Below are 17342 nucleotides of genomic sequence, written 5' to 3'. Positions count from 1 at the left end.
AGCTACGAGTGACATTTTCTAGTTAACTGACAAAGAAGCTAATCAATATTCTATATGTAATTGCATTTTTTTTGCTATGTCAGTACTATAACCTTTCCACTTCGTACTTCACTAAGACACCAGTACATCGTCATCCAGAAATTTGCTGTCATCTCCGTCATAGTTACATTTTTCCTCAGTACTACGATTCAGTGTCTACTGATAGAAATATTTGTATTACAATTACTATTCCTGCGACACGATGATAGTATATCAACATCACACCAACCACACTTTTCTTGCTGCATGCTACGTTTAGTTGGAGAGCGGATCAGCTTTGATTATAACTAGACTGCTCTTAGCGTCACTTGCCACACTGAAATATCGTTAAGAGTGATAGCAGGTAAATGGAGAGACACAAACGAACCACCTATAACACGTGATTAATTTTAAGAACAACTAACTCAAATATTTAAAGAATTACGTTTCTGGTTATGCAGAACGGCTGTACTGTTTTCAGAAAATCACTGGACAAAATATCTTCGTGTGTTGCGACTAGTTACTCACTTTCTAAACGTGAATTTTAATTCATCCTTGCGACAATTACAGTATTCAATTTGGGTACGGTGCCGTCATATACTAGATAAAGCTCGGCTGCATCATTTATAATGTCACAGATAATGTCTGACTGTTAATAAGGTTCGAAAATTTTGCATGTCTGCTATTCATGTTCTGCATGTTCCTGGACGGATTGCCGAATTAGCTGATAAGATTCTTAGGTCATGTAAGCAGTCTAACATTTGTATTAACTGGGAAAACAGATGTTACTGCTGCAGATACAAATATGAACTCACATCAAACTAACATATGTCTTTCGAACTAGAAATTAGATCCAAGAAGAAGTTGTAAGTCGACATGAATTTGACAGTGTATACCTGAATAAAATGAAAAATGATCGGTGTCGTCCACTTTTCATCAGATTACTTTTCTGGCAGCAACATTACATGGAATATCTAACCAGACTGTACGCAATAGTCCTCACGACTAAAGCCATTATAAACTTATTCTCGTGGGTTGTGTCTCAAGCGGTGCGAGTTTGACAGAATAGGCATGGAAAAATCATGCAAGGGTCTCCTCGAACGCAGCAATGTTTAGTTTAGTGGTGAGTGGCAGTTTAGCGCAGAGCCTGACACCCAACATGTTTACATAAGGAGTCAGTACAGGAACTGTAGGCTTGTGTAAATCTCATTGGCCCTCTCTCTCTCTCCCTCTCCCTCTCTCCTTTTTATCCCTCTTACTCTTGATGTAGAAACCTGAGCCGTCGTCACTTCCAAAACAGAATTAACGCTCCTACTGCAGGCTTACGGAAGCAGAAGGATCAGTGTGTAAGTCACTATACCGGCAAAGTAAGAAAATGGACAATTAGAGTTATGTATGTCTATTGGGGTGACTGCGATGTTAAACAACAGTCACTGACTACAACCACTTATTTAGTAAGTGGATAGAAATTTTACGCCAACACACGGAGACTCATTTTATGCGGGTAAGAAGCAATGCCCTTCTATAAAACGTGACATAAGGTATAGAAATTATATACCAAGAAAAAGAAATGAAGAACTCATTTATTGTTGAATGGAATAAATTATTTATTTATCTGAGGAAGTAACTGCAAATATTTTGAATCATTTTCCATTTTGATATTAATTGTTCATGCGTGTTGTGTTATCTGTTTCTCAATGACCATACATGAACAATACCTGAAATAATTATCAACAGTTTTTTCCGAAATAATGCAATGAGAATATTTAAAAAAGTCAAAGGAGCGAGTAATACGGCTACAACACAATAGGGTGTGGGGAAGTTACATTACACAATTCGTACAGAGCCAAACTCTAAGGAATCATTCTGGGATTAACAACCATGAATCAAAGTTAGGCATCAGTAAAAGTTTTATGCAGAAGTAGCAAATAATTCAGAGAACAGCTACGCACCAGAAACTGTAATTTATGTCAACATTGTGGACCTCGTTTTTCGCTATGAAATACGCAACATAAATACTGTAGCTTGTCATTTGTCATTTCCGGAAACTAATTTTATGCCCCTCTTACACAGGTGTAAAGGTCAGAAAGAAAGTTATCAATGGTACAGAGTGTTTATTAGTGTGGATAGGTAGCTACGGTCGATTCGGTGGAACCAAATAAAACTTTCTTTCTCTTTCTAAGTGCAAGTAATCCCAGACAAGAAGGAGCAATATCTACCGTACGTTTTAAATTACAAGTGAACCTACAAGCAAGTAATTGCTGACGACACTGGGATGTCTTCATGCGATCAGTAGAACGAGACACCCAGTGATACGCTAAAAACGTGATTCACAGTTATAAACTCCTAAAAGCCTTACTAATAAGTAACATATTGTGACTACATGATTTTGAACACATACTTTTATTCTCATCACGAACAATAAACTGTGAGGTATAAGAGTGAAAAATTGTCGAATTACAATTACGAATATATCTTCATTTTCAATTATGTGGTCTGGAATTAAGATTATGCTATATTATAATATTTTGCCGGCTACTTAGGCCTTATTTACGACGGTATGATAGTTAAAGATTAGATTTGCACTGCAAAGTGCGAAATTGTGTTTTGCGTTTAAAAATCTAATGGTATCACAAGAGCAGCATAAACTGCAAACCATTAACAGTGAAGAAAACTGTCATGTCCACCTTTGTTTTCCCGTAGTGCTTCGGTGTCGCTTAGCGCTTATCACCTACAACAAATATATCACTAAGCTACGTTCTATGAAAATATTCGTCGAAAGGTATTATTGCTTCTATTCTGGTGTATTTACTTTGCATTTTAGGGTAAACAATGTTGAAGACATAATCCCTTATTCAGTAATGACAAGAATTTTTGTTAATACGTATGGAGAATGGATGAAACAATCACTCCATGAGTTAGTTTAAGGAGCAAATATTTCCAAGCGTCCTTAATTGCCTGTGTGTGCTGTACCGCCCGCTAGTTGATTGTCGTTTGGACTGTGTATAAGACACTTCTGTGAATGCAAACTGGATATCTCAGATGTTCATGTGAAGCACAGAGGCACAAACGCAAATGAGTGTACTACGAGAATTTCTATACGATAATAACCATACAAGTGATCACACAATATAAACACACACGTAGGCTATGAATGCGATGAACCCGCAAACCTATATCCAGTTGCTACAACTGACGCGAATTAATAACACACTGACTGCCAACCTTCAAGACGAAACTAACTCTCGCATAATGTGTCACTGCGATATAACATGAGGGCGTGTACAAAAAACATGGAAAAACATAAAAAAACGCACACACAAAACATTACCTTACTTAATACAGTTTAGGAAAACAGTTGGCATTCAAAGCCGAGTTGGAACGGATAAATACAGGTCCTGTACGGTTTTCAGTTACATTCATTCTGTAAAACAGTGGCAAGTTCAGGCAATGCTCAATGAAGTGGATATCCTCACACACCATCCTCTCCAACGTAGACCACAAAGGTTCAGTAACACTGACGTGTGTCGACGACGGTGGCCAGGGGACATGCCATAATTCATCCTCGTTCGATAATTCCCTCGTACCATAATTCATCCTAGTGCCTGTAAAACCAATGCTGGACGATGCAAGCTGTGTGAGCAGGGGCATTGTCGCCTTGGAACACAACATCACGACTGAGGGACAAACATTTTTTGTATGATAAGATGCACCTTATCAGCCTCGTCAGAAATGGCACCTTGCACAATACCCACCTGGTCTTCAGTTACCAAATTTTGACTGCCCAATTATCACGTGCACCCAGTCATGTTTCATTCTTAGAACTTAAACTCGTCCAAAAAGTTTGCGTGTGACAACACTCATTCGACCAAACGACATGCTTCCATTGCTCCATTGTCCAAGTTTTATGGGTTCGGCATTTCGATTTGCTGTTACGGGTTTTTGCATCACTGATGTGGTGCTGGAAATCTTGCTCGCTCTGAATTCCTGCTCGCTCTGCAATTGCCAGTTGCGGAGCTCCCTTTGTATTATTTTGGTGCTGAAAGGGTTCACGAATGTGACACTCAGTTCTTCCGTGAATGCTGAAGCTGTCGTCCTCTGATTCTTCCTCACAATCGTCTTCCATGATCGTCTGTCACGATCACTAAACAAACACTTCCGTCCGCATTCGGATGACGTTTTTCCGCTTTCCGTATATGTCGATAAATCTTCGATATGGTGCCCCTTGAGACATCGAACACCTGGGCTACCTTGGTTACGGAAGAACCCACCTTAAGAGCACCACCACTTTGCTAGCGTTGCTACCTCTAGATCACGGGGTCCCGGGTTCGATTCCCGGGTTGGGGATTTTTCTCTGCCCAGGGACTGGGTTTTTGTGTTGTCGTCATCATTGCATACTATCATTATCATTCATGACAGTGGTTAGATTGGACTGTGAAAAAATTGGATTATGTAAAAAATTTGGACTATGTACGGGCGCTGATGACGGCGCAGTTGAGCGCCCCATAAACCAAACATCATCATCATCATCAGCAGCAGCATCATCATCATCATCACCACCAATTTGCTTATATTCGAAGTCACTTAGCTCAATATAATGCACTAACAACTACACAGAACACTGTTCTGACGACGAGCGACTATGCAAATAAGCATTGTTCGCATTTTTTTCCATATTTCTGTCCACCCCTGTATCCCGATGAAAGTTGAACCGCACTGAGAATGAACTGCCGCAGTATGCTACAGGAGGTAAATAAAGATATACGCAGTGAGACCACCAGAAATGGCCCTTTTATTGTAAGACAAATGGCTCTGAACACCATAGGACTTAACATCTGAGGTGATCAGTCCCCTAGAACTTAGAAGTGCTTAAACCTAAGGACATCACACACATCCATGCCCGAGGCACGATTCGACCTGCGACCGTAACGGTCGTGCGGTTCCAGGCTGAAGCGCTTACAACCGCTTGGCCACACCGGCCGGCATTCTACACTCCTGGAAATGGAAAAAAGAACACATTGACACCGGTGTGTCAGACCCACCATAATTGCTCCGGACACTGCGAGAGGGCTGTACAAGCAATGATCACACGCACGGCACAGCGGACACACCAGGAACCGCGGTGTTGGCCGTCGAATGGCGCTAGCTGCGCAGCATTTGTGCACCGCCGCCCTCATGCGGGAGGCCGGGTGGACGTACCGCCGAATTGCTCAACACGTGGGGCGTGAGGTCTCCACAGTACATCGATGTTGTCGCCAGTGGTCGGCGGAAGGTGCACGTGCCCGTCGACCTGGGACCGGACCGCAGCGACGCACGGATGCACGCCACGACCGTAGGATCCTACGCAGTGCCGTAGGGGACCGCACCGCCACTTCCCAGCAAATTAGGGACACTGTTGCTCCTGGGGTATCGGCGAGGACCATTCGCAACCGTCTCCATGAAGCTGGGCTACGGTCCCGCACACCGTTAGGCGGTCTTCCGCTCACGCCCCAACATCGTGCAGCCTGCCTCCAGTGGTGTCGCGACAGGCGTGAATGGAGGGACGAATGGAGACGTGTCGTCTTCAGCGATGAGAGTCGCTTCTGCCTTGGTGCCAATGATGGTCGTATGCGTGTTTGGCGCCGTGCAGGTGAGCGCCACAATCAGGACTGCATACGACCGAGGCACACAGGGCCAACACCCGGCATCATGGTGTGGGGAGCGATCTCCTACACTGGCCGTACACCACTGGTGATCGTCGAGGGGACACTGAATAGTGCACGATACATCCAAACCGTCATCGAACCCATCGTTCTACCATTCCTAGACCGGCAAGGGAACTTGCTGTTCCAACAGGACAATGCACGTACGCATGTATCCCGTGCCACCCAACGTGCTCTAGAAGGTGTAAGTCAACTACCTTGGCCAGCAAGATCTCCGGATCTGTCCCCCATTGAGCATGTTTGGGACTGGATGAAGCGTCGTCTCACGCGGTCTGCACGTCCAGCACGAACGCTGGTCCAACTGAGGCGCCAGGTGGAAATGGCATGGCAAGCCGTTCCACAGGACTACATCCAGCATCTCTACGATCGTCTCCATGGGAGAATAGCAGCCTGCATTGCTGCGAAAGATGGATATACACTGTACTAGTGCCGACATTGTGCATGCTCTGTTGCCTGTGCCTATGTGCCTGTGGTTCTGTCAGTGTGATCATGTGATGTATCTGACCCCAGGAATGTGTCAAAAAAGTTTCCCCTTCCTGGGACAATGAATTCACGGTGTTCTTATTTCAATTTCCAGGAGTGTAAGAGAACACATGCACTTAAGTCACCGTGATTCATCATGGCCCACTGAACACTACAGACGCCGGGACACGCGTCCTAACTGGTTGTGTGATCACCACTGGTGGCAACGCATGCTCCGCGATGTGCTGCTATGCTGCCCCAAGGTCGTACCATTCGTCCACCTTCCTCCAATGCTGGGTGGTCATTGGAGCAGGTGAACGAGCTGCAGTACGTCTCCCTAACACATCCTACACCTGCTTGATGGGATTTAAGTAAGGGGCACTGGTAGGCTAGTAAATTAGCCGAGTATCGCCACGTTTCAAGAGTTCCACCACCTACGCTGTTCGATGTGGTCATGCATTGTCATCCGCAAAAATTGAAGGCCTAATGCAACCCGGAAATGACGCATACGGGGAAGGAGTACTGTGTCACAATAACGTTGACCAGTGAATGTACCACATTCAAAGATTCGTAGGTTGGTACGCCTATGCAACATTACACCTCACGATACAGTAACATCTGACCACCAAAACGATTATGTCCGACAATGTTATCCAATATACTGCGTGTTTTCACTGCACACCAAATGTGGGTGCATACGTAAGCCCAGAAGGCCCATTCGTGGGATGCGAACGGAACTGCTTTCGAAAGGCGTCGTGTCGTTGCACAACAGCCGATCGCATTCGGCTTCTATTAAGCGTAATTTCGTCCGCCGATTCACAATATCGAAACACCCTCAATACAGCCCAGATCCCGCACCAAGCGGTTTTCAAAGAGAAAGAAGCACTCAGCGGTCGTCACTCCATAACTGATTCCGACGTTCAGGAGGTCATTGTAAAGCAGCTCCTAGACGTGGACCGTAACTTTTTATATGGTGGTCTCGACAAATTACCTAAGCAGTGAACAAATGCTTCACCAGCCATGCTGACTACGTTCATAAGTAATATGTACCAGTGTCTTAGTAACATTGTGTACCCAATTTTCAGTGTAAAACTTTCCTCGCGTACCATCCGTTATGCTGTGTTCGGTATCAGCCTCGTAAATTGTTATGGATTAAGAGTTTTCGTTGATTGCTTTACTTTTCGTGTAACAAAGCTCCAAATATAACAATTACTAGTTACAAATTCTGCAACAAAAATCACTTTGATACATCATACTCACGGAACCATACTACCCGATCAAAAGTAACCAGACATCCCTATACAAAACAGAATTGACCACCAGGTGTTACCAGAAGCGGATCCGCCAGTATGAAAGGAGGCGAGGAATATTCAGTTGTCAATAAAGAAGCAGAAACAGGAGAATGGATCGGTCAGGAGAGCGCACTGACTTCGAACGTGAACTAATCAGTGATTATCACATGAGTAACAAATCCATTTGAGACATAATGACACTTCCAAAATTGTCCAAATAGACTGTTGCAGATGTAATTGTGAAGGAACAACCACGACTGGACCGAGACGAGGCAGACCGCATGTACTGAAGGACAGGGACTATCGTTCAATTCGGAGAATGGCTGCAAAAAATCGCATAAAATCAGCGGAAGGAACCACTCATTATTTCGAGTGCTACGAGCAGTCATCCTAGCACAATGACTGTGCGTAGGAAGTTAAGAATGAGGTACAATGGTCCAGCAGCTTCACATAAACCATATATTTCAGTAGTCAGTTCCAAGCGACGCTGGAGCTGGTGTAAAGAGCAATGCTAATAGACAGTGGATGACTGGAAAAGAGATATTTGGGGTGATGAAACACTTTATACCCTGTGGCGTTCGGCGAAAGTGTAGTACGGGAGATTTGGTGTTATGGCAAGGGAATTTTTCTCGTGGTTAGGGTCTGGTCCCTTTACTGTCCTTAATAAAACGTTAAATGCAGAAGGATGTGAACACAATGTACAAGATCGCGTACTGCTTACCGTTGAGCAACATTTCGGAGACGATGACTGTTTCTGTTAGCATAGCAATGACAACCAGCAGCGTATTTCATATCGTGGGACCCTGAACTGATGCACAAGTTAGGAGGCAGTATCACTATGTTATGTAAGTCACACCAAAGTGGATTGATATTGAATCTGCACAAGCTGTGTAACGCAGTTTTATAATGGCCCTAATATAAATCCTACGTGGGGTGAGTAGCCTCTCATATAATTTATTCATTAAATTAGTAAAAGTTCCCCTTAAAAATGATGATGGGAAAGGAGTCTAGTTAGTGTAGCTGTTTAACAGATAAATTCCATTCTAAAAATTTAGAACTAGATTTATTATTTCCTTGAAAGGGAACACAAACTTGACCATGAAATTGTGCAAGGAACAGTCATGTGTATTAACGTAAACCAAATATGAAACTAGTCCTTACTTGAGATAGATATTGGTAAGAAACTAGTACAAAAGACACTGTGTGGAATCTAGTGTGCCTCTCCACTACGAGAACGGGGAGCAAAGAGAACAGGTGAATTGTATAATAATGGTAAACAAGTGGGTTATCGGATGGAATACCACAATATCACTTAAGGAGGCAAAATGATTCTACAGATGCCACCACTGAGAAACCTCACTTCAAATTTTGGGTGGCTCAAAAATCAACTGAAACCTTCCCTGCCAGAGGTGCCTATATTACCAGCAATACATCGCAAGGTGGCGTGCTGATGACGGCTGCTACTCGTGGTCGGACGCTGCCTGGAGCGGGGTTGTGCCTTGGACACGTATCGAAGCGCGAGCGCGACAAAAACTAAATGTTTTTCCGTCTGGCTGGACAAGTGAAACGGCTAATGAAATTACTCTGCAGCAAGGACGGGAAAGTAGGCAATTGTCTCTAGTGGCGGGCAGGAACCTACTCCTCAATATCTTCTTCCGCCCCGCGCTCAGAGAGCGAATGCTTGGCTTGTGCCAGAACTGGGCCAATCGTTGCCTATAAACAAACCTTTCGCCAATAATTTCCTTAAAACAATTTCGTTTAGACTCCCACTACCGTGCTCCATCAACCTACACGCTAATACCATTCCTTACCGCCAATTCCCAACCGCGACTGCAAACGTATGCTGACGTAAAGAAAATGTCCAAATGTGTGTGAACTCTTATGGGACTTAACTGCTAAGGTCATCAGTGCCTAAGCTTACACACTACTCAACCTAAATTATCCTAAGGACAAACACACACACACACTCATGCCCGAGGGAGCGCTCGAACCTCCGCCAGGACCAGCCGCACAGTCCATGACTGTAGCGCCCTCAGACCGCTCGGCTAATCCCTCGCGGCACTGACGTAACAGTCTGGTGGCCTATCACAGTCTCCACCAGCACTTTGTGCGGGAAGCTTTGTAATTATGGGTGCCAACGGAATATCATAAGCGGGGTGGAACGTGTCGTTTCTGTTGGCTATCCTGTGGAGCTCAGCGATCATTTCTCCGAAACATCTTAAACAATAAGAGAGCTGTGGCGCCGAGATGGCGCTGCCCAAAACATGAGGCTTCCGCGAGAAAACTGCCCCCAGCCATTGTAAAACTAGCGACTGTCCGTCGCTCTGGCCCCTGAGACCCGACATCAAAAGAGAAAGCCGTCATCCATGGGTCAAGACTCCGCCCGCGGTTGGCAGTAACTATATGTGTCCCCCCCCCCACCTCCTGGTACTGTGAGTGATTAGAGTGATTAGCCTTCTCACAGCCTAAAAGTTCCCACTCATTTCCTATATTTAATGAACAGGGTCACAATATGCATGCATCCTACTGCTTATCATGTTGATATGGTACATAGCATCCAATTACCCATTCTGCATGACAAATTGTTCAAACGGCTCTGAGCACTATCGGACTCAACATCTGAGGTCATCAGTCCCCTAGAACTTAGAACCACTTAAACCTAACTAACCTAAGGACATCACACACATCCATGCCCGAGGCAGGATTCGAACCTGCGACGGTAGCAGTCGCGCGGTTCCAGACTGAAGCGCCTAGAACTGCTCGGCCACACAGGCCGGAATTCTGCATGACAGTGATATACAGCCATTGATTTGCATGTACGCAAATTCAGATATTAAAAATGCAGGATAGGATGATTTGATGGCCTTTAAGTATATGAAGGTGCCAGATGGCCTGTTGTCTTGCAGCAGTGCACCCCGCTGTAAAGCAGCATTTGTTAGGGAATGGTTTATGGACAGTATCATTCATTAAATGGACTGGCCTACACAGAGTTCCGACCTGAACTCAATGAACACCTTTGGGATAAGTTAGAGCGTCGACTTCGCTCCAGACCGCAGCATTCAACATCACTACCTTTTCTGATACTAACCCTTTAGGAAGAGTGGGCCGAAGTTTCTCCATAGATATTCAGACGCCTCGATGAAAAGCTCCCCACAGAGTCCAAGCCATTATGAGGGGAAGGGTGGACCGACATCATATTAATGTCCACTAATAGGCGTCCAGATATTTCTGATCAGATGATGTATAACAGTTTATTATTAACTTCACTTGCTGTTTTCAAGAGATCACTCCAGTTCCCAAAGTATTTTCTTGTGACGCTCTATTTGGAGACGTAGCCCGCCAGGTTAGCCGAGAGAGCTAATGCGCTGCTTCCTGGACTCGGGTAGGCGCGCCGGCCCCGGATCGAATCCGCCCGCCGGATTAACGACGAGGGCCGATGTGCCGGCCAGCCTGGATGTGGTTTTTAGGCGGTTTTCCACACCCCTCTAGGTGAATACCAGGCTGGTCCCCACGTCCCGCCTTAGTTACATGATTCAGACATTTGAAACACATCCGCACTTTTCCATGATTTACACTAGACGCAGACGGATGGGGTACTCTAATTCCGTCCAGGGGGGTAAGGGGTGGCGCCAAGAAGGGCATTCTGCCACCCCTTCAAATTAACATGCCAAATCTGATTTAACCACGCCAACCCCTCGCAAATGCGGGACAAAGGCACAAGCGATAGATAGCTGTATTTGCAGACGTGGTGCATGTGTGCTCTGCTGCTGCACTGTTACGTTCCGAATTATTGACGATGCCCCTTTTATATATTGTAGTCCTAGTTCTGACGCGATATGTACGGCTCCTCTATAGGTAGCACCAAATTTTTGTGGCTAGCACAAGAACTGACGCTGGTGTAATTGGAATCTCGCAGCCAAAATGATGGAAACATTTGTGCCAGTATTTCTCTCCTTGCTCTCTCCAGGAGGGAAGGTTGACGCTGCAACAAGACATCATGTTGCCGCGAAGGTCTTCAGGACTTTAGGCGGCATTATATTGTGAACTGAAAGTATTCTTGAGAATATGGTGGAATGAAGTTCTTCCATTTCATACTTAATGGCCTGTTGTCACCTCAGGTATGGCAGAGCTAAATTGCTAGAGTAGACTTCGGCACTCCTAGTAGAATGCGCATGGACTCATTCAGATGTACAGGCACATGCCTTTCTCATTTCCTGGTCTGTCTGCTCCTGTACCATACTGGAGCAAGATATGGCACAGGAGGCGCAATGGTGCATTCTGTAGTGTCTGATGATGTGAAAGATCCTCCTTACTGCTGTCTGTGAGACTGTCTGTGATTTCTCCTCGCCACTTCCTTTGAGTGTTTCTTATTTCATTTTCGACTTGTGTATATCTTCGCCGATGTGTGTGGACAGGAGCGCACAGTTAGTCACGGACGGCGAGAGACGTCGGCTTTTCTGTGGAATGGCGACCCTCGACGGCTCGTCCGCGGCTCCTCCAGTGGAGTCTCGACTGGAGAAGAGGGGCTCCAGTGTCAGCGCGCTGGAACGCGGGCCCCGGAAGGCGGCAGTCGCGGCGGGGCTGAGCCGGCGGCCACTTCACGTGCCTCCGCTGATCCCGGCCTCTCAAAGCAAGGCGCCCCCTCCGCAGTTACGTTACGTCGCGTGACACCGCGGGCCACTCTGTCTGTCGCCGGGCGACCACTGTCCTGTGTTGCACTACCGAGTAAAAAACGATTTGCATAATTCATTTTTCACTTTGGACGGAGTGTGCGTTATTCGAAGCTTCCTTACAAATTTAAATTGGTTGCCAGACATGGACTCGAATCCAGAACCTCACTTTTCACAAGCAGTGTTTTTGCCAATGTGGTTTCTCAATGGTGTATCCAAAAGAACTGAACTTCCGTAGGAAAAAACTAATTTCAAATAAATCGTCTTCTTAACTGAAGGCAATAATTTTCTTCCATCTTAAGTAAATAGTTGTCTCAAGGCTATAAGATATTCTTCATATGCAGATTAAAGGAGAACTGAATAAGAACTAAATATAAGTTAATTAACTAATTAAAGCAATAATTACGGTAATTTTTACAATAGTTTGTAAATTTGCACCGAAAAAACATTATTATCATCAGGGTGGGCCCCACACCCTCAATAAATTTGGAGGACATTATTCCACCAGGTTGTGATTTAAATTATTTTATTGGCACTTCTCCACTACTGGCCATTAAAATTGCTACACCAAGAAGAAATGTAGATGATTCACGGGTATTCATTGAACAAATATATATAATTCTAGAACTGACATCTGATTACATTTTCACGCAATTTGGGTGCGTAGATCCTGAGAAATCATTACCCAGAACAACCACCTCTGGCCGTAATAACGGCCTTGATACGCCTGGGCATTGAGTCGAATAGAGCTTGGATGGCGTGTACAGGTACAGCTGCCCATGCAGCTTCAACACGATACCACAGTTCATCAAGAGTAGTAATTGACGTATTGTGACGAGCCAGTTGCTCGGCCACCATTGACCACGCGTTTTCCATTGGTGAGAGATCTGGAGAATGTGCTGGCCAGGGCAGCAGTCGAACATTTTCTGTATCCACAAAGGCCCGTGCAGGACCTGAAACATGCGGTCGTGCATTATCCTGCTGAAATGTAGGGTTTCGCAGGGATCGAATGAAGGGTAGAGCCACGGGTCGTAACACATCTGTAATGTAACGTCCACTGTTCAAAGTGCCGTCAGTGCGAACAAGAGGTGACCGAGACTTGTAACCAATGGCACCCCATACCATCACGCCGGGTGATACGCCAGTATGGCGATGACGAATACACGCTTCCAATGTGCGTTCACCGCGATGTCGGCAAACACGGATGCGACCATCATGATGCTGTAAACAGAACCTGGATTCATCCGAAAAAATGACGTTTTGCCATTCGTGCACCCAGTTTCGTCGTTCAGTACATCATCGTAGGCGCTCCTGTCTGTGATGCAGCGTCAAGGGTAACCGCAGCCATGGTCTCCGAGCTGATAGTCCATGCTGCTGCAAACGTCGTCGAACTGTTCGTGCAGGTGGTTGTTGTCTTGCAAACGTCCCCATCTGTTGACTCAGGGATCGAGACGTGGCGGTACGATCCGTTACAGCCATGCGCATAATATGCCTGTCATCTCGACTGCTAGTGATACGAGGCCGTTGGGATCCAGCACGGCGTTCCGTATTACCCTCTTCAACCCACCGATTCCATGTTCTGCTAACAGTCACTGGATCTCTACCAACGCGAACAGCAATGTCCCGATACGATAAACCGCAATCGTGATAGGCTGCAATCCGACCTTTTTCAAAGTCGGAAACGTGGTGGTACGCATTTCTCTCCCTTACACGAGGCATCACAACAACGTTTCACCAGGCAACGCCGATCAACTGCTGTTTTTTGTATGAGAAATCGGTTGGAAACTTTCCTCATGTCATCACGTTGTGGGTTTCGCCACCGGCGCGAACCTTGTGTGAATGCTCTGAAAAGCTAATCATTTGCATATCACAGCATCTTCTTCCTGTCGGTTAAATTTCGCGTCTGTAGCACGTCATCTTCGTGGTGGAGCAATTTTGATGGCCAGTAGTGTAGTTTTGGATACAGCCCATCTTCAAGTGTATCTACAGTAGCAGATATTGCTACATCGTCCTCGTTCCGTAAAAAAGATTTCCCATTAAATCATGCGCATGCCAGTGACATGAAGAATAGTTTATAGCGTGATTTCTAATGAATATTAGAAGATGATGAACGCTGACGACCATGCTGTGCACAAATGTGCATTCCATGTTCTTTTCTGACGAACAAAGGACGATCTATGCACATCTGTTACTGCAGATGTACTTGAGAATGGGCAACGCCCGAAACCAGTAGTGCGAGTAAAATACTTAAAACGCTACCTGGTGGAATAGTTTCCTTCTTAAAATAAAGCATTAAACTGTATACTTACGCACATTGTTGATGCTTCTAAACTGCAAGTCTACGCATTGCAATGATTCCAGCACCACATTATCCTATGTCTTCCCCCAGAAACGCTTTCTAGCACGTTACCAAATTCTGTCATGTGACTGCTTTTTTAAAATTGTTTGTACAGCTCTGCCACAATGCAGAATATGTATTCTTTAAAACTGTCCATACTTACTTTATGAATGACAAAATTAATCAAATTTCCAATTGCCATGTAATTTCGTTAGATTTTTATTTTATATCAGAAAGTACGTCACATCCGTTAAAATTTGTTCGTCCGTAGTGATGAATCTACCGCTATTTCTTCTTAGCAACGTTACCTGATTTTTTATTCAGATCCGATTGTCATTGTAGCCTTTGCAGGTATTTATCGACCACAGTATTGTTGCACCTGGTAGCGAGATCGCTTCGGTCAGCTTTTAGTGAGTTTTCATATTGTGTGACCCACCTGATAGTATATCCACAAGTGTCCTGAAAGCATTCACAGTTCGATGCGTCTTCCTTAACCACCAAAGTTTTTTTTCATTGTAATGTCACCGCATGTTTCCGATAACGACCACGAGAGGCCACTTGCAATTACATATCGTGTTCGAGTAGTAAACACATTGGTTGCCGTGTCAGCAAATCCATATATCTGAGACACGTGTGAGTCAGTCAGGCCGATAATATTCATGCTCTCGTTTGTCGCTACATTCTGTTAACATCAGCGACGGAGCTACACACGCACGACCTCATATTCCTTTCTCAAAGTCACACGCTGTAAGTCATTTCTTCGAAATATCGTTCCCTCCAGGAGTGTTCGTGCAACAAGGAAAGCGAGAGAACTTCTACAAGGTCAGGAAAATCTGGGACAGGTGCGGACAAATATGAAGCTGCAAAGATGGGTCTTAACTTGTGCTTATATTGCTCGGTTACTATGACCACCACCTGCGAAAAGCGTGGTTCCTGGTTCGAGTCTCGGCCTGATACGCAGTTATAATCTGTCAAGAAGTTTCATAACCAATCAAAAATTACTGATTATTCCTTTACGTACATGAAAACTTGCAACCATTGTCCATTCTGTGTAAGTCCTACGAGACGCCACGTGGAATTTACGCAAATTAAAGGAGGAAATCACTCAAAATATTTCTAAAACATTCCATTTTCGTATGGCTTGATGTTTAGCTACTTTCCACATCATCACCATGGAGAACTAATAAAGTCGTGAATCTGCCCACAACTTCCTTACTCCGCTGTCGTACAAGTGGTTCTTTCCAAAAAAAACACATTAATATTGCCTCGATAACTTTTGCGACTCCTGAAAAAGATTTGTAACGAAATATTTTGTCAACTTCGGAAAGAAATGACAGTTTCTATGGACCAGATCTAAACTGTACTGTAGATACGCCTCAACTCCGCAGCGGCAACACACGTGTTCCACGCAGAGTGTTTGATCTTGTTTTTCCCTATGGTAAACAAATTCCCCGTGATAGCGTTCTCTGACGTTTGTTTTGAACATCCCGAAGCCGTTTCTGAAAGCTCTATCAGTGGTCACTTACATTGATGGTTTTATCTAAACGCGAAGAGATCCTCCTTTGTCCCTCTCTAACGCCACCTTACCTCTTACTCCACCACACTTCAGCTGAAAGTTTGAAAATCTTAATTGCAGTATATGTCGCTTGTTCCCACACGCATGGAGCGCTATATAAGTTTCATTGCTCAACAGTTGTCCCGTAAAGGCCTTTAAGGCGGGCATAACGGCGCTCGCAACTAATGTGAGGGTGATATTATTTGTAGAACATTTTGCAGTCACTAAAGGAAACGTCGGTAGGATGTGGAGTAGTTCTTATTGTATTGCATTCATATTAGTCAGAAGCGAGCTGCGGCGATCCAAATTTTATGTTTTCCATTGTTAATCTAAATCGCTGACGGCAAATGGCTGGATGTTTCTCTTGTCCGTTGGCCAAGCGACGTTGTGCTCCTCTGCAATAACCTCATCGTCGATGGGACGTAAAATCGTAATCTCACTTCTATTTTTATATGGTTACTTTCAGAATAGCGTGTATAGATCCTGCGAATTATGTCAGATAATTGAAAATTCACATTACATCTCAGAGAAGGATATTGAAACCACTGTTATTGATTTATATGGCAATTGCTTTACAAATACGTTATTTTGTCTCATTGTTTGTAGTGCAACTAACAGTACTGTTAAATATTTTATTGAGCTGTGTATTTTTTAGCTATACAAGCCGAAAAACGGAAAGAACTGCAAACAGTGCGCGACTCATAATCGGTTTCTTATTTTCAACATTGTGGCGTGTAGAAACGCCACACTGAAGTTAATATTTTGCTTCGGAAACGGGAAAGGGGAACGGTACTCCACATTATTTTCTTGTTACCCTCGAATCGTTGGTCTTCCGCTGACTCACCCTAATTTGTTAATGAACTGTCAACTTTGAATCTTTATCATATGGAACGACGTTACGGATAATTGTGCAGTCTAAGTCTACTGTTAACGTTGTAATATTCGTTAAGTGGTAGTAAGAAATTACAAAATGAAAAGAGCTGATATGAAGTCTTTGAAACCAGCTACAAGTTGCGCTTTGTATCTTTTATTTACCGGTTTCGCTCTTCAAATGAAGAAAAGCATCATCAGAATATACACAGTAAAAGATACAAATTGAAATAAAAAGATGAAAATTGAGGTAAAGTACATATCTGGTTTCCAGTATGGTGACTTACGTTCAAAGCTGTTTGACAGCGTTGAAGATTGCATTTACAGTTGGCTGACAACTCTAAAGATTAAACTGGCTGTGCAACTTAAACGTAAGTCATCATTCTGGATACAGAATACGTACTTTACGCAACGTCAATGTAAGTTTTCCTTATT

At 44.3% G+C, this 17342-nt stretch overlaps 1 protein-coding gene across 1 annotated transcript in view; it reads left to right on the top strand.

Moving 5' to 3' along the window:
* LOC126176592 (homeobox protein bagpipe-like) overlaps window positions 1-17342 on the top strand; it is a 114185-nt gene that overhangs the window by 14532 nt on the left and 82311 nt on the right. Inside the window, exon 2 of the mRNA XM_049923753.1 lies at window positions 7595-7618. Within this exon, the coding sequence (XP_049779710.1) occupies window positions 7595-7618 (24 nt within the window). The remainder of the gene's footprint in view (window positions 1-7594; window positions 7619-17342) is intronic.

Source organism: Schistocerca cancellata, chromosome 3, assembly GCF_023864275.1.
Source record: "Schistocerca cancellata isolate TAMUIC-IGC-003103 chromosome 3, iqSchCanc2.1, whole genome shotgun sequence".
Taxonomy (NCBI): domain Eukaryota; kingdom Metazoa; phylum Arthropoda; class Insecta; order Orthoptera; family Acrididae; genus Schistocerca; species Schistocerca cancellata.
The sequence above is the reverse complement of the archived record's forward strand: the minus strand, read 5'-3'. Positions and strand labels throughout refer to the sequence as shown.